This window comes from Gorilla gorilla, chromosome 8, assembly GCF_029281585.2.
Source record: "Gorilla gorilla gorilla isolate KB3781 chromosome 8, NHGRI_mGorGor1-v2.1_pri, whole genome shotgun sequence".
Taxonomy (NCBI): Eukaryota; Metazoa; Chordata; class Mammalia; order Primates; family Hominidae; genus Gorilla; species Gorilla gorilla.
Genome location: NC_073232.2, coordinates 44,401,107 through 44,424,298, shown reverse-complemented (window position 1 = coordinate 44,424,298; position 23,192 = coordinate 44,401,107). Strand labels below are relative to the sequence as shown.

At 52.4% G+C, this 23,192-nt stretch overlaps 1 protein-coding gene across 1 annotated transcript in view; it reads left to right on the top strand.

The window, feature by feature from the left end:
- Positions 1-23,192, top strand: part of SLC29A3 (solute carrier family 29 member 3) — a 44,189-nt gene that overhangs the window by 17,941 nt on the left and 3,056 nt on the right. The window contains exons 3-5 of the mRNA XM_031015677.3: positions 7,086-7,168; positions 14,411-14,637; positions 18,940-19,102. Of these exons, the coding sequence (XP_030871537.2) occupies positions 7,086-7,168; positions 14,411-14,637; positions 18,940-19,102 (473 nt within the window). The remainder of the gene's footprint in view (positions 1-7,085; positions 7,169-14,410; positions 14,638-18,939; positions 19,103-23,192) is intronic.

The following is a 23,192-nucleotide window of genomic DNA, read 5'->3' as shown; positions in this document are numbered from 1 at the left end:
CTGGAGCAGGCATTGCCCCCCTTCCCTGCCCAGCCAGCCCTCCCAGCTGGTCCCTGCGCTTGGCCACACACCCATTAACTTTCCTGGGCCAGTGCTCCAAACACAGGGCCTTGGAACTCGCAGAAAGGATACCAGCCCCACCCCTTATAGGGACATCTGCCCTCTGCTCACCTCATTTTGCTCAGGAATGATCTGGGCTGACGCCCAGGGCAAGGGCACCTCCCCTGCAATATCCCAGGCTGCAGAACTCAGCTATCCGAAAGCAGCAAGTTTGCAACGGCAAACTACTCTTGGCTCCAACCTGCTCGCTGCTGCTAATTTCATGCCCCTGTGATCCAGGTAACGCTCTGCTGCCTTGAGCTGCCACCCCCAGGCTTGAATCGCTTTTCTTCGGCCGCCCGGTAGGAGCCCAGCTGCCTCTGCTGCTGCTTTCTGGAGGTGGGGGCTGCACAAAGCTGCCTCGCAGAAGCCGCTCAGCAGCACGGACACTGAGTCTGCCACAGCTCGTGACTAATTTGCTGCACTTATTTCAAAGTGCCCAAATGGCATTCAGGGAAGAGAAAGCTTAACCAGGGTCTGCCAGAGATAAACGGGCTCATTTCGGGGCCTCCCTGCCCAAAGAAACCTCTTTACCTGGACTCTGAGCCTGGAATTGAATTCTTCCAGAAGAGACGCTTAGCACGGAGCCTCTCAGTGTGGCGGAGGAGAGGAAATGTGGCCTGTCATAAAATGGGCCTCACATCTGGCCAGCTGGCTCTGGTGGGCTTTTAAATTGTGTTTGAAGAGCATCTCTGCCCTTTCCTGGTGTTCGCAAACTGGGTCAGAGTGTAGCAAATGAAAATGAGTTTCCTTCTCACCATGGCGCGTGACTCAAGTGCCCCCCTGCCCAGGCCGGCAGTGGCTCATCCACATTCACCCGCCATATGGGGGTACCCTGGCGCCTGGCACCCCTGGGCCAGGGCCTGTCCACAGCCTGGGTGAGGAACCCCCGTGCCCACCCTGGGCCAGTCTGGGTGAGGCCCCCATGCCCACTCTGGGGCTGTTTGCAGGGGTTGCAGAGTAAGGCGAGAGCTTGGAAGCCTGCCCCATGCTGCCCAGCCACAGGCACTCTTTAACATGGTCTTTGCTTAGCTGCCAACCATGTCCGTCAATTTTGGGTAACTGACAGAGGTGGGGGCTTTTCTCTTAATCTTTTTCTTTTCTTTTCTTTTCTTTTTAACACTACTAAGACCCATAGGCCTCTGGAAATGCTGAGGGGAATGGGCGGTGGGATTTGAGAGAAAAGATTAGCTAATGCATTCCTTTACTCTTGTCTACCACTGCAGAAAGAGGAGAAAGAAATCAAACCCTGGCCGGGCACCATGGCTCAGCACCTGTAATCCCAACACTTTGGGAGGTCAAAGGAGGTGGATCACCTGAGGTCGGGAGTTCAAGACCATCCTGGCTAACATGGTGAAACCCTGTCCCTACTAAAAATACAAAATTAGCTGCGTGTGGTAGTGCACGCCTGTAATCCCAGCTACTCGGGAGGCTGAGGTGGGAGAATTGCTTGAACCCAGGAGGCGGAGGTTGCAGTCAGCCAGGATCATGCCACTGCACTCCAGCCTGAGCGACAGAGCAAGACTCTGTCTCGAAAAAAAAGAAAAAAAAATGAAACTCTGTCATTTGCTGGCTTGGGCAGGTCACCTGCACCTTAGGGCCAGATAGAAGAAAGACACTGCCCACCCTGAGAGGAACGTGTCTCACGTTCCTGCTTGCTGCTGGAAGGCATGTGGCTGCCAGGCCCAGCATCTGAGGCTTCCTGGTGATGCACCGTGACCCCAGTGATAGTGTTTGGGCTTGTGCCTCCAGGAGACAGACAACCTCAGCTAGAGCAGCTTATACATTTGTAGGGGGATGATAAATATGTCTCCACCTGGTCTCTGCCCTGCTCTGCAGCAAAAGATGCTGCCACCAGCACTCCCAATGTGGACCTCTGTGTACCTCTGGGAGATTCCTCTACCTCTGTGAGCCTCAGGCTGCTTATCTGTAAAATGGGAGCGATTCCAGCCCTGCCTCGCCCTCACTGGCTGTGGTAAGAGCACATGGGCTGGGGTGTGTGCAGGCCCTCTGGAAGCTGTGCTGCTTGCATGTCAGAGTTCTCTGGCATTCTGCAGAGCTCCCACTTCCCCACCTGGGTTAACTGACTTTGATGCGATTACTTAGAGACTGGATGTTGAGTCCCACACCCTGCCTGAGCTCCAGGTCATTGCAGGGTGTAGATAACGCTAGGGAGATAGTGGTGCGCAGGGAGATCAGATCTCACATTCAGGGAGCACAGCTATCCCTCTGTTCCTCAGAGCTGGGCCTCTCCCACGTGGGTTTGAGAATTCAGAGGTGACTGATGGGCCTCTCTGCCATTAGCACTCTGGGGGTTGAGTGCCTTGGCTGCCTGAGGTTCTGCCATCCCTCCTGTGGATGGGATGGACAACACAGTGTGGTTTGCTTCAGCTCAGGAGGGGCTGTTGGTGCTAAGGAAGCCTCAGGTTGCTTTCAACAGATGAGCTGCGCTGGTATCCTCACTGGTGGGGAAGCATCCCTTCATGCTTTTGTGCCAGCTGTTCCGTCCTGTTGGGAATGTTTCTCTCCCCACTGGCACCCGTACCTCCCATATCTGTCTGGCATGCTTCCCCCAATCTTTCCAGCCGCCGTCCAAGATGGCCCTGGTGGAAACCCCCCAGAGCCCCTCCTTCCATGCCCCCCAACACTTTGTATCTGTTGTACTCCAGATCCAGGCTTGCGTCCACCTCCCCGAGGGCACGCAGGTGCCACAGCTTCTCCGTTGTATCCACCCAGCCACCAGCACAGCACTGGCACACGGGCTTGACACCTCTTCAGCAAACAAAGGGACAGGTCAAAACAGGAAGAGGTGCTGACCTGCACAGAAGTGACTGCCCAGCCAGGGCTGAGCACCATGAGATTACTAACCAGCCTAAGGATCTCCTGCCCAGGGCCCTCCTGCTGGGGCAGAGAAACTTGCTTGGGAGGCCTGTCACCTCCTAATGTCTTTGCCCTGCATCCACCTGCGTTCCAGCCCTGCCTTCTTGCTGAGTCACTCCCAGCCTTTCACCTCTGGTTCTACAAGGCCCACATTGACCCCCAGGCCTCCAGGCTTTTAGTCAGCTATGTAAACAGAGCTGCTGTGGCATAATTCTGAGTGGCGCCATTCCTATCACAAGCCTACAGGTCTGGTGCCCCTGGAGTTGTGCAAAGTTCAGCCTCCACCATCATACACAGTGGCCCCACTGCCAGCTCCCTGACGATCTTCTCATCCCCCCACTCCTCTATGGCTGGAGCTGGCCTTTGGGTCCATGTGCTCATCTCTAGAGGTGGAATTGGTTGTAGGGGTAGAACAAATCAAAACAGACTTTTGAGGGAGCTCTCAGGAGTCAGGCCCCAGTGGAGGTGAACTCTGTGAGTGATCCCCAAACACTGCTGTACATAAAATCCCCCATTCATTAGATGGATGGATTGCTTTGGGGGCAGTCTTATTACCATCCTAGTCACAGTGAGTTTGGAGCTGTATTCAAATGTCTTCACATTTCCGTAAGTAAAATGGGAGAAGATAGCCCCAACACCTCTTGGAAGCAAATGAGATGAACCCAGGAGGGACATGCCAGCTGCCTGGCTACAAAGTAAATAATCAAGAGTGGAACGTAGACCTTTGCCTCTGGTTTCTTAGGAAGGCAGTGCTGGTGGGAATACTCCATCAGGGAGTGCGGTCCGGGGAAGTAAGAGGGAGGGAAAGGGAAGTAGGGCTGAGACACAGAGAGCAAACACAATGGGCGATGGTATTTTGGAGTGGCCACAGCTTTGCAGCAGCACACACGGAACACCTTGGAAAAGTCTTGTGGAGCCACCACGTTCAGAGCAGCCAGTCTGGGGAGAGGAGAGGCGGGCGAACGATCTGTGGGCTCCTTCCAGCTCCTGCCTCTCATTGGTTAAAGTGGGTCTCACGGGGCTTGACTCCCCCATCCTCGGGGGAGCGTCCCCCACCCCTCTCACAGCCACTGGTGCAGCCTAGCAGGGCGTGGGGTCTCTCTGTGGGGGTCAGCTCCTCCTTTGGTGGCAGTGGTGGCAGCAGTGGCAGTGATTTTATGACCATGGGACCAATGGCTGTGGACAGGGGACCAAGGTGAGTTACCTGAGGGGCAGGCAGGGTAAGTCCGTCTGGAGCAACATCCAGTAAGTCCGTTTCTTGAAATCAGCACATGCCACCTGCAAAAACCCTAATTTCAGCCGAGGGTTTGGTGGGGAAGGGCTGCAGGGACTGGTGTGCTAACCCTCTGTGCCCCTCATGCGTGAGCACACTGCTCCTCCTGTCTCTTGGGGGGTCAAAGAAAGGAGCATGATCAACTGTCCTGGTTTTCTTCAAGGAACTGAATTTAAATTGAAACAGGAAGGCTGAAATATTCAGGAAAACCCTGATTAGTAGGAACCCAGCTGTCGGAAACCCTCATGAATTAGGAATCTATCGCTGCCTAGCAAAATACTACAAATGAGTGGCTTAAAACAACCTGCATTTATAATTACAGGGTTTCTGTGGGCCAGAAGTCCAGGCACAGCTTAGCTGGGTCTCCTGCCTGAATTTGCACAAGGCTGCAATCAGTCAGCCAGAGCTACAGTCTCCTCTGAGGCTTAGCTGGAGAAAGGTCACTTCCAAGCCCACTCCAGTTGTTGGCAGAATTCAGTTCCTAGTGGTTGTAGGCCTGAGAGCTTCAGTTTCTTGCAGGGAGAGGGCTGGAGACCGCCCTCAGCAACTTGGGGTTCCATGCCAGGTAGGGTTCCCCAACATGGCCACTTGCCTCCCCAAATCTGGCAAGGGAGGAAAAGAGTCCAGCAATGTGGGTGCTACAGTCCTATGTAACACCTCATGTTTGCTCTACTCTCTCGGTTGGAAGCAGCCACAGGTCTCATCCACACTCAGGGGAGGGCATCGCAGTTGTGAGCACCAGGAGGCAGGGATCACGGGCCACCTTAGAGTCTGCCACCACACCTCATTTTAGAACTTCTCCTATAGGCAAAAGCAGCAAATAATTGAATACAACCCACCATGTGTTTCTATCAGGAATTAAGTGGTTTGTTTTTGTAAATTCTGTGGGATGTGCTGAGTCAACTCCTGTCACCATGTGCATCTCCATCTCCTGATCTGTGCTCATGGAATGATGGCCTGGCCTCAAGTCTGTTCTCTGAATTCTTTGTAAGGCAGAGAAATGGGCCCAGACAACAGAAAGAGACTCAGAGTCTTATCCAGTGGTCAATATCCAAAAAGCTTTTCAACATTAAATGATGGCTTTTACTGCTTCAATATCAACAAACAGGCACATTCAGTTACCTGAAAAATTCTCATTCAGGGAACCTGAGCCTGCTTGAAGAAACAAAATCATCAGAGATTCTGCATTACACAGATCGAGCAGCCACTGGATGAAGGGGCCTCACCAGGGGCTTGGGCTGGGGGCAGACGCAGCCCCATCTGCAGCCCTCTCCTCCTAAGGGCCTCTCTCCTTCATTCTACTCGATGCCCTCCCAGCCTCAGAGGCCCAGCCACTGTGTCAAGATGTAATTGACTGAGTGCCCCCGACCAGTCCAGGCTCTACTGAGCTCATCAGGGCAGGAACAATGAGGTGCAGCTCAAAGGCTATTTCCCAGGCTCATGGTTGACGGACCTCACTAGCTGCGATTATCATTTTAATTGCAAGGCCACCACAGCCTTATATTCAGGGTACAGATTTCAAAGACCACAAAGCACTCTGCAGGCTTCAAAGGGAACTATGGAAGGCTAGTGCTTCAGACTCAAAGGGGCCCATGACATCTTTCTTTCTGTTATTTTTTAGAGATGGGGTCTCACTCTGTTGCCCAGGCTAAAGTGCAGTGGTGTACTCACTGCAGCCTCGAACTCCTTGCTCCAGCAATCCCCCTGCCTCAGCCTTCTGAGTAGCTGGGACTTACAGGTGCACACCACCATGCCCGACTAATTTTTTTATTTTTTGTAGAGACAGAGTCTCACTATTTGCCCAGGGTGGTCTCCTGGGTTCAAGCCATCCTCCCACCTTGGCCTCCCAAAATGCTGGGATTACAAGTATGAGTCACCATGCCCAGCCTTGTTTTGTTTTTAAAGATAGGTATATTAAGAGATAATGCACACATAGTACAGTCCATCCTAATGACTGGACATTCTTTGAGTTTTCACAGACACATACAGCTGCCACACAGCTTCTTTAGCTGTGAGTTCCAGCACATCATAATCAGGCAATTCATCTGTCTGTGTTTGCACAGTTCTTTGTCACACCCCTGAGCTGCTGCCAGAAAATGCCCTTTTTCCTCATTCTGTGCAATCTAGGAGCTACTTCCCCAAATGGCTTTGACCTTCTGTAGCTGTTCTATCAAGAGAGCAAATCCAGAGTGAGAACAGAGTTTCCCTGTAGGGAGCAGGGCCTGGTGTATATCTAAAAGGTCTCACTTGGTGGCAAGAAAGCGAGAATGTGGTTGGGTCACAAGAAAACCCAAGCGAGCGGTGCCTCGTGCCTGTAATACCAGCGCTTTGCGGGGCCAAGGCGAGAGGATCACTTGAGCTCAGGAGTTTGAGACCAGCCTGGGCAACATAGCAAGACCTCGTCTCTACTAAAAACTTAAAAACAAAAACGTGGATAGTCTTGCATTTTGGTGATGGGCCAAGAAGGCTGATAGGGCAAACTTTTCTTTTCAGACATAACACTGAGTTCTGTCCCCATGGCCTCAGTCCCTGGGCAGAAGTGTGGGCTGCACAGCACCAAGGGCCTCACTGGGGACAGGAACGACTTATCCTTCCTATGCCTCTAGCACTTAGTACAGCTGACATTGGCAGCTGTTTGTTGAGTGGCTGAGTGAGCGGTCTTAGGCTGGAGATGGGGTGGGGCCTTGTTTGGAGGTGGGCTCACCCACAGCTCCTGGGTGTCTGAAGACAGTGGAGAGAAACCCCACAGAGAGGGGCCCTGTCTCTGCTCGGGTGGGACTGCTCACCTCCATCCCTGAGTGACCGCAGCACCTCCCCACTTGTGTGCTTGCAGAACTACTTTGAGAGCTACCTTGCCGTTGCCTCCACCGTGCCCTCCATGCTGTGCCTGGTGGCCAACTTCCTGCTTGTCAACAGGTAGGCGGCTCTCTTCCCTCTCTCAGGCCTCCGCCTTGGTCTCCTGCCTCCTCTACTCCCCTCTTGCCTGCAGCTGCTTTTTTTCTGCCTACTTAAGTGGTGGTCACCAAAGTAGGATGCAGCAGCTCAGATTTATGCATGAAGAGTGAGAAGTCAGATCAGATCCCTGGTGATGCCCCCAGAGAGCTGGGCTGTCACTCTCGAGCCACATGCTATGACATCGCTGTGACATTGTGGCAGCAGCCAGTGGGAAGCGTGTGGGGATGCAGGGGTCTTCTTCCCTTCTCTTCTCAGGGATCCTGTCAGTCTGCAAGTCTGCAAGTCACCTGACTGTTCAGTGCTAAGCTGGTAACACCAGCTTATGTGTCAACCACTCCCAAGAGGGCTCACGGGGGAAGTTCCAACATTGTAATGGTAAGGGCCACGAGAGGCTCCATCTGGATGTGACTGGGAAGGAGTTATTCAGGAGCTAGCTGGGCAAATTAGCATGTCCATAGACCCCTGTGGGTGACTTGCTGGCTCAAATTCTCGATTTGAGTTTACAAAGACAATAGCCCTAGCTACTTTGCCTGCATTTCTCCTAAGCTGCCACTAAATGATATCAATGGCTACGTTATGGTCGGTCCAGAAACCTGGGCTGCTGTTCACCATGGCTTACTAAAACCTGAGGTCACTGATAGCAAATCTGTTTTGCCCAGTTCTAATCAATTTGTAGTGACTGCCAGATCTCTAGCTGGACAAGATTCTAAGGCAGGTCTGGCTTCAGGGAGTGTGCTGGGATTGATTAGTGATGTCTGCTCTGGGTGCAAGAGGAGAGAGGGCACCACGAGTGTCTTTTACATGCTGAGCCTGAATAGATCAGTCTTTCCAAACATATGATGTCATGGGGATATTGCAGTTATCTGTTACATAATATGATCCCAAAGCATAGTGGCTTAAAACAATACAAGTCATGAGTACTTCTCATGTTCTGGGGGTTATCGAGGTTCAGCTGTCATACTCTCTCCTGCAGTTGCAGTCAGATGGCAGCTGGAGCTGGAGCCATTCATATCCCCTCTCTCTCTCTCTTCTCTCTTTGTAGTGTCACATGTCGGCCTCAGGGTAATAGGATGGCTTACCCAGTGGCTGAGAACAAGGGAGAGGCTGCGTGGTTTTTACAACCTGGTCTTGGAAGTCATGTGCTGTCACTTTTGCCACACTTGACTGGTTTGGGCAGTCACAAAGCCCCCTTCATTTCAAGGGGACATAGATCCCACCTCCCAATGGAATTTGCACCCTTCTCCAAACCAAAGTGCAGTCTGGAAGAATGAGAAGGAGAGGGGCATTGCAGCCCCTCTCACCAGCCAACTGGCCTTCACAGGCCTCACTCCTGCCTTCCTAGGGCCATAGTCAGTGTCCTAGCAGAGGGGGCACAGCCTGCGGAGACCCCACCCCAGGAGGAGAGTAGAGGAGGGCAGAGCAGGGGTCCTGGCTGCGCCTCGCAGGAGAGAGGGTGTGTTGAGAGCCAGTGCAGGCAGGAGCAGGAGGCGAGGAAGAGGAGAGACAGCCGTGGTGGGGGGAGTACTTGGCTCACTCATGGTTTTCTCTGTCTACTCACTCAGCCCGCCCTGAGGATGGGGCTGTTTGTCCAGCCCAGATAGCCTAGAGAGAGCTCCCAGCCCCTTCCAGTTCCAGAATCACCATCTGAACTATAGCAAGAGTGTAATGCCTCGATCACCCCTTGTCATGTCCCTTAGGCTGCACTGCAACCCAGGAGGGAGGCCGTGACATTGCCTCATTTTCCAGGTGGAAATCAGGAGACCACAGGGGCACCATGGGACAGCCGAGCCTGCCTGTTGCCTCTTCAGTGGTCCGGAGGTCCCACAGGCTGAAAGCACTCCTGGGCCATGGGTCAGGAGTGGCAGGGAAGGTCCAGCCTGTGGGCTGTGAGAGAATGCTATCCAATTAACAGTAGCACTTCTGAGCATTATATCCTACAGATGCATTATCTCTTTTAACCCTCACAGCAGCCTAAGAGCTGGAAACTGCTGTGACCCTGGTTTGAGATGGGAAAAGAGGCTCGTGGAGGTGACTGGCCCAAGGGAAGGTGGCCATTAAGGATGGAGCCAGGCGGAGTGCAGTGGCTCAAACCTGTAATCTCAGCACTTTGGGAGGCCAAGTCAGGAGGATTGCTTGAGCCCAGGAGTTTGAGAGCACGCTGGGCACTATAGCAAGATGCTGTTTCTACAAAAATAAATTTTAAAAAAATTAGCCTGGCATGGTGACACATGCATGTAGTCCCAGCTACTCAGTAGGCTGAGGCAGGAGGATCGCTTGAACCGAGGAGTTCAAGTCTGCAGTGAGCTATGGTCATGTCACTGCGCTCCAGCCTCGGCTAGAATGAAAGGGAGGAGTCAGGATTTGAACTGGGACCTTCTCACCCTACATCTGTGCTTGGAACCCCTGAGCCACCTACATCCTAGTTCCCCAGCTTTGCACCCACCCCTGCCCCTGCAGGGTGAGCCACTCCCAAGATCCTTCTAGTGAGAGCCCTGTCTCTCCGGGATTCAGGCTGCTGGGATGGAAGGGGGTGGTTAAGAAGGGCTGGGTCTGTCTCTGCCCCAGGCCAGCTGCCCTCTGAGATTGGGTCCCGGCAGATGGCTCAGCAGTTACAGGACATTCTCAGAGGGAATTAGCCCACCCCTGGCCTGCCCCTGCTCCTCCTAGGCTCTAGGAGAGGGGGCAAGGGCAATGCAGGAACATCCTCTGAGGCCTCCATCTGTTTCCAGGCTGTGGGAAGATGGTCTGGGGCTAAGCTGTTTTTTATTTAATGTGCGAGATTGAAAAGTCTCCTTTTCTCCCCTCCTGGAGAACCGTGGCTTTCCCGACTGGCTTATCCATAATCGCCAAGTGTTTTATTATGTTAAATCTGCAGCATCATAAATACTTATGAGGAGGATTTACATCTTGGAGACTTATGAAGAAATCATAAGTGGGGTCCTGAGCCCTCACGAGTCAGGGAGTGGGGGGACCGGCAACCTGGGTACTGGAGGCAGCCTCTCCAAGAGTCTTCACAGGACTGAGACCTGCCCCAGGGTCTTGGTCTTGAAGCTGTCCTCTTGGCCATGCCCTGTCTCCAAGTAGAACCCCAGACGTTAGAGCAGCTGAAAGTGTAGACTTTCCTAAGACCCTAAGAGCACCACTGTCCCCTGGGCCACTCTCCCTTCCTGGGTGGAAGCAGCAGAGAGGGAAGCCAGTGTCCTCTGTTCATGCCTGTGGACCAGGCTTGCACCTGGCACATTTCATGAAGCTTGATGAATGTTGAAAATAGCCCTAGAGCCCACGGATGGAGGCTCTGGGCAACAGTGGTTTATGCAGCAGATAATTAGCAGGTGGGAAGGAGACCTGTGCGGGTGAAGGGCCATGTAGGGGGACAGAGGAGGGGACAGAGCAGCGTTCCACACTGCATTGTTTCTGGAATGCATTTGGTATTGACCTCCTCCTCTCTGATTCCTCCCCAACTTTCCTGCCCTGAGGGTATCTGAGTAAGCAGTCCCCCAGCTCTCTGCAAAACAACCTTCCTGTTCAAGGAACTTATTACCTTGTAGCGACAGGCACACAGGAGGGTTCCCATGATGCTGCACCATTCCTGCTGGACTTTTTCCTGGCCGTGTCTGTGAGGAGGCGGTTAGAGGCAGAGGCCATTCCCGAGGCTGGCGGATGTTTCCAGCTGGACTTCCTGCCATGCTGAGGCAGCAGGGATCAAGAAGCAGACAGCCGCTGGGAGGTTCAGACCAGCATGAAACCTCCCCACCCCCGGGTGCTACTGATCTCCCTTGCTTGTCAATTTGTACATCCAGCAAATATTTACCCAGTGCCTGCCAGGCCCTGTGCCTGTGCTGGGGGAGAACAAGGCAGGGCTCTGCCTTTGCAGCGCGCCTCATCTTTCCAGCCTGGCCTTTGCCTCCTTCTTGCCCCAAGGAACTGGTTCAAACTTCTTGGCATTTATTCCCAACCTCTCTCTCCACTTGAATTTTTTCAGATTTAGAATCATTAGCTGTTAGGGACCTTAATATTATCGGGTCTAGCTGCTTCTTTTTAGAGATGAAGGGACTGAGGCCCAGAGAGGTTGAATATTTGTCGGGGGTTACACGGAGAGCCGATGACAGAGCTGGGCAGGGCTCTGGTCTCCTGACTCAGGCTCCATGCCCTGCTGGCCCTTATCTTGGGAGTGGGTGGGACAGCTCCAGCTGCTAGGAGAGGGTGGGGACACTGTGTGACAGGGCTGAGTGTGTAGGACCACCTCAAGCATCAGGGGTAAGTCTTGACTGCCGGCCTCCAGGGCCCCTGCTGTACTCTTACGATAGATGCTCTGGGCCGCCAAGGGTCCAGGTGCCTACCTGGCTGCCCAACAGCTCCTGTCCAGGCCAAAGCCCCTGCAGACCTTGAGAAGATGTGTGTTAGTGTGAGGTCTTCATGCGCATCTTAATGCAAGGTTCCCCACAAGCAGGCCCTGAAACAAGGATTCAAATGCGAGTAGTTTATCTGGGAGGTGAAGGTGGGAGAGTATGGAATGGGGACAGGAAAGGGAAGGCAGTCAGCAGAGGATGCCTTATCAAGTCAGCTCCTTCAGGAGGGACAAGAACACAGTCCTGCTGGGGATCTTGGAGAACCAGTGTGGAGCACGGCTGAGCAGGAGGGAGCTGGGGTATTTATGTACCAACTTCCCTAGTCATTGGTTGAAGGCTGCTCTTAGGAGGTGTTCCTTACCTGTCACTCCCAGGTAAGTAACACCACTCCTGGACTCGTAAAAGGGAGGGCACATGGGCAGGACACCAGCAGCATTGCTGTAGCTTCTGACCATGTCTTTCCCAGCTTGAAACCCTGATGTACCTCTTTGCGTTAGTGGGTACTTTGAGTACCCACAAAAAAAGGATGTCCTCTTTAAGTGAAAATTAAAGGCAGGTCCACCTTTAGGCATCTTTGGATCTAGGGGATCTCCTCTGCACCACCCCTGGGCTCTGTGTGTCTCTGCATGGCTTTTCCTCCATGTCTAGCCTCGCCCTACGCAACTGGCTAGATGGCAGCCAGCAGCCCCAGACACAGTCTCAGCAGTGAGCTTCTCTCCACAGCTTCCATGTAGCAGTCCCAGGGAAGACTTAATGATCCTATGTGGGTCACATGCTAATTCCTAACTCAACCCCAGGGTCTAGGAGCACGGAACACTCTGACTGCCCCAGGCTGCGTCACATGCCTGTTGTTTGTGGCTGTGTGGGTGTGGGTATGGGCAACCTGGCTGACCACCTCCCCAGGATGACTAGGCGAAGGAATGTTCTCCCAGGGGGTGGTGCTGGCAGACAGAGGCCCCACACCCCGCCCTCCTCCAGGACATGAGTCCACGCCTCTCCCCAGCATCACCTCTGTGCTTCTCTGCTCACATCTTGACTACAGCCAGAGTCCATTTGCAGCTCCCTGAACATGCCTCGCTCTCTCTCCCAAGACACGTGCACTTAATATCCTCCCATTCATCGTTACCATCCAGCATAGACATTGCCTCCAAATGGCCTTCCACGATGCCCGGGGTGGGTTTTGTGCCCCTCAGATGTGCTGTGTGATGCCCTGGGGCCTCCTGATGGAGCACCTACCACAGTGAGATGACGTATCTGTTGCTGGTCTGTCCCGTGTCCTGGGCATCCAGCACAGTACTGGACACACAGTAGTTGCTCAATGCACATTTGCGGAATGACCACACCATTGAGTACACACGTTAACAGACTGAGTGATGGGCTGGGGCTCAGCACACCTAGGTTCTCATCCCAGCTCCCTACAGACTCACTCCACAACCTTGAACTGTCCCTTCACTTCCTTGGGCTTCCTCATACCCCTTAGAAAGCAGTGACAGCACCTGCTCTCCCTTTAGCTGAGGACCAGAGGGAAACTCAAATTAGCCTGGGGCCACAAAAGCACTTTGAAAAAATTCCTTTCTTGTTTTTCATGCTCATCATTTCACACCTACTTGTGTGTGTGTGTGTGTGTGTGTGTGTGTGTGTATTTTTTTCCTACCTTTCAAGTTTTTCTTTTTTTAATTAAAAAAAAGTATGTAATCTGGCTTTTCTCCCAGCCCCCTCCCACTGGTTAGCAGGAAAATTAACTACACATCCAATCCAGTTTAAAGCTTAGTCTAATCTGATGATTTAAGCAGCCCCTTGAGATGATGTTCTTGCTCCTAAGAATAAAAATGTGCAGCTTCTCAGATAGACTCCTTCCCTGCTTTTCTCCCCAGGCCAGTATGGGGGCTGGGAAGAGTGCATGGCTCATATGCAGGCATGGTGCTGGGGAGTGTGGGGGTTCCCTTGGCCCCAGGCAGCACTAACTTGGCATCACCTGCTCCCTGTGATGACTGAGGCCATCACAGGAGGATGCCCCTGCCCTGGCCACCGCTTCTGTGCCATCCATATTTCCTCACTCCAAGGGAGGCAGTAGAGCATCATTCTGAGAACTGACCAGAGCCAGACCTCCTGGGTTCATTGCTGAGTGACTTTGAGCTAGTTCCTCAACCTCTCTGACGTCAGCTTCCTTATCTGTATACTTGGGATAGGTAGGAATACCTGTCTTACAGAACCGGTGTAACAATCAAACACACTGGCATACAGAAAATGCCTAGAAGAGTGCTAGAAAAGTATGCATTAAACACTGTTTGAGTGTTTGCTATGACGACGATGATGATGATGATGATGATGATGATTTTCTTCCCTTCTTCCCTTTCCCCCCAAACCTCCTGCTGAGTTTTGGGGAAAGGAAGCTCAGTGGCTGGCTGCTCTGTTTAAACACTAGACAAAGCCAGCAGGAGCTCAGCCCTGTGGCAGGAAGAGCAGGGGTTTGCCTTGAACGTCCTGGTGTCCTCGTGTCCTTGAACCTCACAGCAAGGTGAAAAGCAGCAGTACCTACTGAGCGCTGGCCCTGAGCCAGGCACTGCCGCTTGCACCCCACACTGCTCACCTCTTTAGCCTCACCCCCACATGAGTTGAATCAACTCTCCCCATTGTACAAGTTCAACAGCTGAAACCAGAGCAACTGAGTCCCTTACCCAAGGCCACACAGCTAGGGAGCCTGGAAGGCAGGATTCGAGTGCAGGCCTCTTGACTGCAGAGTGAACAGTCCTGACTGCTAAGCTCGCCTGCTTCCCTTAAGGTGGCTCACCAGCCCCAGCCCACACAGGAGCCCCGAAGGGGTGTCTAACTGCTTCTGGCATCCTCGCCCCAGGGTTGCAGTCCACATCCGTGTCCTGGCCTCACTGACGGTCATCCTGGCCATCTTCATGGTGATAACCGCACTGGTGAAGGTGGACACCTCCTCCTGGACCCGTGGCTTTTTTGCGGTCACCATTGTCTGCATGGTGATCCTCAGCGGTGCCTCCACTGTCTTCAGCAGCAGCATCTATGGCATGACCGGCTCCTTTCCTATGAGGAACTCCCAGGCACTGATATCAGGTGAGAGCCGGGGTCCAGGCAGCTGACCAGGTTCATCCACCCAGGAGTCATGGGAGGGAGCCAGAGATGAGCATGTGGTGGCCTTTTCTGAAAAGGAAATGGCATGGGTGCTGATTGTGTTTCAGTCATCTAGTGTTGTAGAACAACAATGGTCATTTCTACTACTCACAAATTTGCAGCTTGGACAGGAGTTTGCAGGTGTAGCTCTTCTCTTCTCCCCATGGCATCAGCCAGCATAGCTCGACGGGGAGCGGAGGATCCAGTTCCAGGTGGCACGCCCTCCTGGCTGGCGTGTTGATAGTGGCTGCTGGCTGGAAGCTTAGCCAGGGCTGGGCTGGGGCCAGGGACTTCCGTTCCTCTCTATGTGGACCTCAAATGGCAACTTTGACTTCCTCATGGCATGGTGTCTGGGTTGCAAAAGCCGGCATTTCAGGAGATCCAGGCAGAAGCTTTATTTCTGATTTAGCAAAAGAAGCCACATTGGGTCAGTTCTGCCATAGCCATAAGCTCACCCAGACTCAAGACAGATGGACCCACCTCTGGGAGAGTATGAAAGTCTCCCACCGTGACTGTGAGAAGGTAGGCAGGAGGGGAGACAGAGTCGCAGCTATTTTTGGATAACATGGTCTGCCTACAAAATGCAATTCCTGAAGCCAGCCTTCCTCCCTTTCCTTCCCTCCTCCTATTCCTCTTCTATTTTTCCTTTTCCTTATCTTTTTTCCTCTTCTTGTCTCCTTTCCTTCCTTCTATCTTTTCTTCCTTTCTGATTTTATAGAGGACCTGCTATGTCCTGGGGATGCAAAGATGAACAAGCACCAGTCCCCTCGGAGCTGATGGCTCAGTGAATAAACTCTCACCCCCAGCACCCCCAAGCTTTGGTATCCCGTGGGTATGCCTGTGCACGACGTGGGCCGACCCCTCTAGCTGACGTTTGATGCTGATGTTGATGAGCCTGTTCCGGAGGCCTTGGCACTTTTGTTCTCTAAGCTGGAGACACACACATCTCTCACCCAGATGACCCAGCCAGGTAAAAAGGAGCGGGTCAGGAACCACTGGTGCTTTGCCAGGAGGCCACAGTCCCTGGGAGCAAGACTGGAGGTTCTGCTGCTGTGTCTGCCCCTCCACATGCCCCTGTTATGCAGAGGAGAGCTCTAAACATTTGCCCACTGGCAGCAATTTCACAAGGAACCTGTGCTGTGCCCCTTAGTTAATAATGCCAGGAAGCATGTGGCCAGGATGACAATACTTTGACAAGGGTATGTCCCTTCCCCACTCGAGCCAGTGCCAGACATCACTGGTGGATCTCTATCTTTCATCCTGAGCTTCTAAATCCTTCTCAGCGCAGCACTTGAGGCAGTTATTCTCAGCAGATCAGAGTCTAGATGTGAGCTTCAATCTGTTTGCCATTTCTGAGATCAGATTAGGCTTCTGGCTGTATCCTGGGAAACACTTGGGCCTAAGATAAAATAAAAATGGACTTGTTGCTAAGTTTCCTGGGTGCAGGCAACATGCATCAGCGATGCTTTCAAATGGGCATTTCTGGACTGAAGGCAGTGGCCACTGGACATGGGATTTAATTCCTTCTGTCACCGCCATCTCAGAAGGAGGCTCTTATCCCCTTAGTTCCTTCCATCCTTGCTGGCAGGCTCTCCAGGAGCCAGTGACCAAACTCACCATTTACACTGGCAAGCGGTCCTCGGGTCATCTGTCCACCTGTGATCTTCTAGGGATGGGGAGTCTCCTATGGATTTTTCAGAAAGTCCGTTTAGAAAAGTGGGGAAGTTTTGTACTTCTACGCCAGTATTAATGACCCTGAGTCTAAACCATGGTCACCACTGTATTGGGCCCTCGTGGGTGCCCAACACCCTGGAAAATCAAGGTGTCCCAGTCTTCCAGAGGCCACAAGACCACCTCGCCAGCCTCACTTGCTTTTTTCCAGCACAGCCCGTCTGTGAATTCCGCACGCGTTGGCATCTGAGGAACAATTCATTTGTTTTGCGCTGGTGTTTTTTTAAACCCCTCATTTGCATGTATTTCCATAACTGATGAGATAAAAGTGGAGAGTCATGAAGGATGAGCTCCCGGAGGCCTGGTTTGTTGTTGATGATAATATTGTAAATTCTCTACAAGTTGGAAAGAGAGAGAGGAAAATCAGTAGGCAGTGATGTTAAGATCTCTTCCTTGGGGCAGCTGGGGAGTGTCTTACTGAGTTTAACCCCAGTTCTTACAAAATGTCTAGGCGGGGATTACAGCTTCTCAGAAGTGGGCATCCTCTTGGCAAAGGGTTTACCCGTTGTTGCTGCTTTGATGTGGGAAGGACAGAAATAGCCAAGCACCTAACTGGGAATCAGAAAGGATTTGTTTGGTATTTGGCACTTCTCTGCACCGGGCAGGCTTCTGAGTGCTTCACGTGTAATAATCCTTTTAATCTTCATCACAGCCCTACAAGGTGGGTATTATTAACACCCCCATTGTATAGATGAGGATACAGAGGCACAGTGAGGTTAAGGGACTTGCTGAAGGTCACACAACTAGAAGAAGTAGAGCCAGGTTTGGACTTGGATATTTTGATTCTGGAGTCTGCGTTCCTAATTACAGTGCTAATTTTTATACCTTTGCCCTCCCTCAAGTACTACCCAGGCTAATAGAACTTATGGTGGAGAGGCTGGGGAAAGGATCCTCCATCGGACCAAGGGCTATTCTCTGTAGAGCCACAGAGGCCACAGGCAGAGCATGGGGAGCCGTGATGGTGCGCCACGGTGGACGGGGCCTGACTGTCCCCCTTCCCATCTGCTTCGTGCAATAGTGGGCAGGAAAGTGGTGCTGCGTAAGAGCTGCCCGATGGAGACAGAGCAGGCCATGCCCACACGGACCCAGCCTTCTTCCCGCCTCTTCAGGAATGGACATTCTGATCCTCTGAAGTGGGCAGGTTCATCCCGCCAGTCAACCCAGCTCATCCACCAGGCCCTTCCCGCATTGATGGTGATGGTGTTGGCCTTGTTGTCAGTGCTTTTCCACTCATCGTCCTGTTTCCACCTCACTACGGTCACCTGTGATGAACAGAACAAGTATTAGCCCCACTTTCCAGGCAAATAAACACAGGCAGGGAAGAAAGTAAGTGATCAGCCCACGCTGGTGCCAGTGTTCCCAAGCAATGCTGCACACAGGCCTTCTGACTCGTGGCCAGCACAGGAAGATGACCCATGGCTGTGAGGGTTCGAAGGAACAGAAAGACATGTCTGCTGCCTCCCAGAAGCAACAATGCAGTCGTGGCGAGGCAGGGCATAGCGTTTGTTGAAGTCTACTGTGTGCCAGGCCCTTTCTGAACATCTTCTCAGTCAGTCCTCAAAGCAACACACAGGGCAGGGGTTGTTATTCCCATTCTATAAGCGAGCAAACTGTAAAGTCAGAGAAGCCACGTTACCCCTAGGGTCCCAGCTAGCAAGTAGCAGAGTCCAGGGTGACACGTCCATCCGCCTGACTCCTGACTCCTAGGCCCGTTGGCACCCGAGTAGGTCGTGTGGCCTCCTCTATTAGGTAGCAGTGAAAGGTGTGGCAGCCACACGGTCTCACAGGTAATGTGTGTCAAAGCCATTGGCAAGGAGAACATTCCATGTGGTGGGGTGGTTGCGTGCTTGTGTGTGCATGTAGGTGTATGACTGTGTGTGTGAGTGTTGTATGTGTTACACATGCATTCACATGTGCATGGTGCCACAGCCGCCTTGGGGTACACAGTAGGTTCCGTGAGCTCATGGGTGGGCGATGGTGGGGGTTTATAGCCAGTGAGGACACCCCCAGAAAGGGTGGCCTCTGGGCAGCAGGGGACCCTATGTGAGGACAGTCCCTGAGCCTCCTTCCCAGTTTGGTTGGTGGGTAACTTTGGGCCGGGGGCAGAGAAGAGGAAATCCAGAGGTCTCTGGCACTTCCTGCCCCTAAATCTAAAATTTCAGCCCCCACTAGAAGGGCAATAAAGAGAGATGGAGGTTGAGGGTCAGAGGTGAAACAGGAAAGGCAGAGGACTGGTGGTCCCCTGAAGGCCATGTGCCACCTCAGGCAGCAGCCTCTTACAAGTCCAGCAGAGAGAGGGGAAAATGACCCCCTTGGAACTCAGGAAATGCTGGAAATGCTTGGCTGCCGGGCCCTCCCTGTCTCTGAGGCTTCAGGACACTGAGAAAGCTTTGGCATTTTTTGCACGGAGGAATTTTTATTTTGGTTTGTGAAACCCAAGCAGGGAGGGGCCCGCAGCCACTCCTCCTCCTCGCCCACCCCTCACCATCTCTGTGTGTCCTCTGTTCTCTGCAGGAGGAGCCATGGGCGGGACGGTCAGCGCCGTGGCCTCATTGGTGGACTTGGCTGCATCTAGTGATGTGAGGAACAGCGCCCTGGCCTTCTTCCTGACGGCCACCATCTTCCTCGTGCTCTGCATGGGACTCTACCTGCTGCTGTCCAGGCTGGAGTATGCCAGGTGAAGGTGCCACTCACTGTCCATGCCTCCTTCCTGTGTATCCAGTTATAGCCATGCTTCTTTTTGTCAGCAGCTTCTATGCTGGCTTCTTTGTCTAGGTGCTATGGCTCAAAGCAGTTGCTCAACAAATAGGCTTGGCTGGTGGACGTGAGAGGCTGGCTCTGTGCCACAGTCAAGCAGTTGGAGCCTCAAGTTTAATCACGGTGAATAATAGTTCGCACTGGTGAAACACAGCCCCTTATTCCAGCGCTGTGTTCCTGCGAGCTTGATGTGTCCTACCTCATTCAATGCTCACACCTCTATCCAGGCACCATGGAGCACACCTGTAATCCCAGCACTTTGGGAGGCCAAGGCAGTGGATCGCTTGAGCCCAGGAGTTCAAGACCCATTCTGGGCAACACAGTGAGACCCTGTCTCTACAAAAAATAAAAAATTAGCTGGGCATGGCCGCATGTGCTTCTAGTCCCAGCTACTCAGGAGGCTGAAGTGGGAGGATCACTTGAGCCCAGGAGTTGGAGGCTGCAGTGAGCTGACTGCACTACTGCAATTCCAGCCTGGGTGACAGCAAGACCCTGTCTCTCTGAAAATGAACAAACAAACAAACAAAAAACAAACTCACACTCCCCTGTTCCTCTTAGAGTACAGTACTATTATTATTTATTATTATTCCCATGCACAGATTAGAAAACCAGGGTTCAGAGAGATTAAATTGCTGTTGTTTTAGTAGAGACAGGGTTTCGCTCTGCAGGCCAGGCTGGAGTGCAGTGATGCGATCGTGGCCTGCTGCAGCCTTGACCTCCTGGGCTCAAGCTGTCCTTCCACCTCAGCCTCCCAAATAGCTGGGACTCCAGGTGTGCCAGCACACCCAGCTATTTTTTTAAAAAGTTTTTGTAGGCTGGGCACGGTGGCTCACGCCTGTAATCCCAGCACTTTGGGAGGCCAAAGCAGGCTGGATCACCAGGTCAGGAGATCGAGACCATCCTGGCTAACACAGTGAAACCCCGTCTCTACTAAAAATACAAAAAATTAGCCGGGCATGGTGGCGGGTGCCTGTAGTCGCAGCTACTCGGGCGGCTGAGGCAAGAGAATGGTGTGAACCTGGGAGACGGAGCTTGCAGTGAGCTGAGATCGCACCCCTGCACTCCAGCCTGGGCGACAGAGCAAGACTCCATCTCAAAAAAAAAAAAAAAGCTTGTATAGAGACAGAGTCTCACTATGTTGCCCAGGGTGGTCTTGAACTCCTGTGCTCAAGTGATCCTCCTGCCTCAGCCTCCCAAAGTGCTAGGATTACAGGCATGAGCCACCATGCCTGGCACAAAGAGGTTAAATTATTACTTGCCTGAATCTCAGAGCCAGTAGGCAGTAGAGCCAGGCAGGATTTTAAGATGACTCCAAACCTGTGCTTGGACAACTTGCTGCCTTATGGGGCTCCTTTCCACCTCTAGGACCTGTTTTCTCGTCTCGAGTCTTACTCTTGCTTTCTGTCTCCAGTTCCTCCTTTTGCTTTCTTGCTGCCTGCTGCTTTTTACAAAAACAACCCTTGTCTTTCTCTCATGTTTTATTCTTTTCAAAGCATTTTCCTATCCACTATCTTATTTGATGTAGGAAAGGCAGGAGTTATCCCCATTTAACAGGTGAGGAAACTGAGACCAAGAGAAGGCTAAGTGAAGTGCCAGGTGCATGAGCCAGCAGAGCTGGGGAGAGATCTGCCCCTGATGCGGCCCTGTTCCACAGGAAGCTATTTTTTGCAGTGGCACAAAGCTAAGCAGTTTATGTGTATATTTTTGTTTATGATTTATGACAATCTGTGCAGTTGTGATTGTATTTTCTCACTTGAGAGCTGGGGAAACTGAGGCTTTGGAGAGTTCACAAGCATGCCTCAGGTCACTCACCTGGTGAGTCACGGCAGGACTGGAGCTGTTTCTGCAGTAGCCTTTCCCCACCGGAACATGCTACATCCCTGGCTCGCGACTGCAAGGGCCTTATCTCATCATTCATTCTCCCTGTCCTCATGAGGAGAGTCACTTCGTTAACCCCTAGAACCCCCAGCCTTTCAGCAGAACAGCGATTCTCCCTGGGCTGGTAGTGAGCCACTTTCCCCAGCTATAGGATTCTTCACCGCTTCAGCAGTCCTCAGGGTTCTGAGGATAGGAGGGGGCTGATCTGCTTGAGCTATGCAGTATCCCAGGCACCTACAGACCCCTGGGCTGCCCAGTCCTCCCCGCCCCTTCAGGGCTGTCATCAGAAATTGCCTAGCTGTGGCTCCAGGCTGACGTCCCCGTGCTTCCTGTGGCCTGGCTGGCTCTCCATCCCCCAGCAGCCTGTACACTGCCTGGCACCTCAGCGTTGTGCCTTAAATGATTCTCCAGCCACTGAATGAACAGAGGAACAGGAGGGTCGCCCCACTCCTTGTGCTGTTTCCTCGTGTCCTGTTTCTGATGCTTTGGGTGGGTCTGTTTCCAGCAGGGTAGCCAACCTTCCTCGCTTGCCTAGAGCCAAAGGAGCTCCCAGGACAAGGGACTGTAAGTATTAAAACCAGGACAATTTCAGGCAAACCAGGATGGTTGGTCACCCTAGTTCCTAGTCTCATTTGGGCAGGCCAGAGTCCCTTCCAGCTGAGCATGTGAGACAGAGAACACCCAGGACCATGCTATCCTGTAGACACTTCTATTTCATTTTTTTTTTCTTTTTTTGCGACGGAGTCTCACTCTGTCGCCCAGGTTGGAGTGCAGTGGCACAATCACAGCTCACCGCAGCCTTGATCTCCAGGGCTCAAGCGATCCTCAAGTTAGCCTCCCGAGTAGCTGGGACAACAGGCATGGGCCACCATGCCGAGCTAATTTTTGTATTTTTTGTAGAGACAGAGTTTCACCGTGTTGGCCAGGCTGGTCTCAAACTCCTGACCTCAAGTGATCCACCCGCCTCAGCCTCCCAAAGCGCTGGGATTGATTACAGGCACGAGCCACTGTGCCTGGACCGAAGCTTCTGTTTCTTTGCTGATTAAAACTAGGGTCCGGATCTGTGGGCTCATAGACACTTCTCTAAGGATGGGGCTCATGGAGAGAGCTGTGCTCCCGGGTCTGCTTGGACTAAATCTTCCTGAAAAGGCGAGCTCGCCCATCCTACATTTGGGAGAGTGAGGTGACGCAGGAAAATTTGGAAGAACTTAGGAGGAAGAGCTGCGACCAGAGGAAATTGGTGGGGAATTTCCTGAGAGCAGACTTAAGGCAAGGACCTGACGACGCTGAATAGAGGGGAAGTAAGAATATTCCTTTCCATAGATAGCGATTGTGAAACCAGACAGGGCTTTTGGCTGAAGCACCCCGTTCACCGTCACTGAAGAGTGATTCTGGATTCTGGGGACGGGACCTCCCACACACCCACTCACCCACATGCGTGTTATCTGCAGGTCCTCAGGGTGGGAGGACTGACTGGGGCTTCAAAACTTCTTGGCTGTTTGAAACCTCCATTTTACAGAGGAGGAAGCAGGCCCAGAAAGGGGTGTGCCTGGCCCAAGATCACACAGGGAGGCAGAGACAAGGCTGAAACCAGAACCAAGTTACTGCTTACACACACACCCCTACACCAACTCCCTCTGTTTGAGCTGCATTAATACAGTCAGCCTGTGTCTCCTGGTTTTCAGATACCTGGGACCCAGAGAGGTTGATCGTCTCAGGCAAGGTCACACAGTAAGGGAAAGTGATCTAAGCTTTCTTACTGGTCAGAGTGCAGAAGTTGGAAAGATTAATGATATTCAGTGTTGAGGATATGGAAGACACTTCTATAGGCTGCTTCTCAGTTCTTTCAACAGTTATGTGTTGAAGGGCTGCTCCGTGCCTGAAGATTTAGCTGGAAACAGTCAAATGTGGTCCTTGCTCCAGGAACCTGTCTTCTTCTTCTTCTTCTTTTTTTTTTTTTTTTTTTGAGACGGAATCTTACTCTGTCACCTAGGCTGGAGTGCAGTGACGTGGTCTTGGCTCACTGCAATGTCCACCTCCCGAGTTTAGGCGATTCTCCTGCCTCAGCCTCCTGAGTAGCTGGGACTACAGTCGCACACCACCATGCCTGGCTAATTTTTGTATTTTTAGTA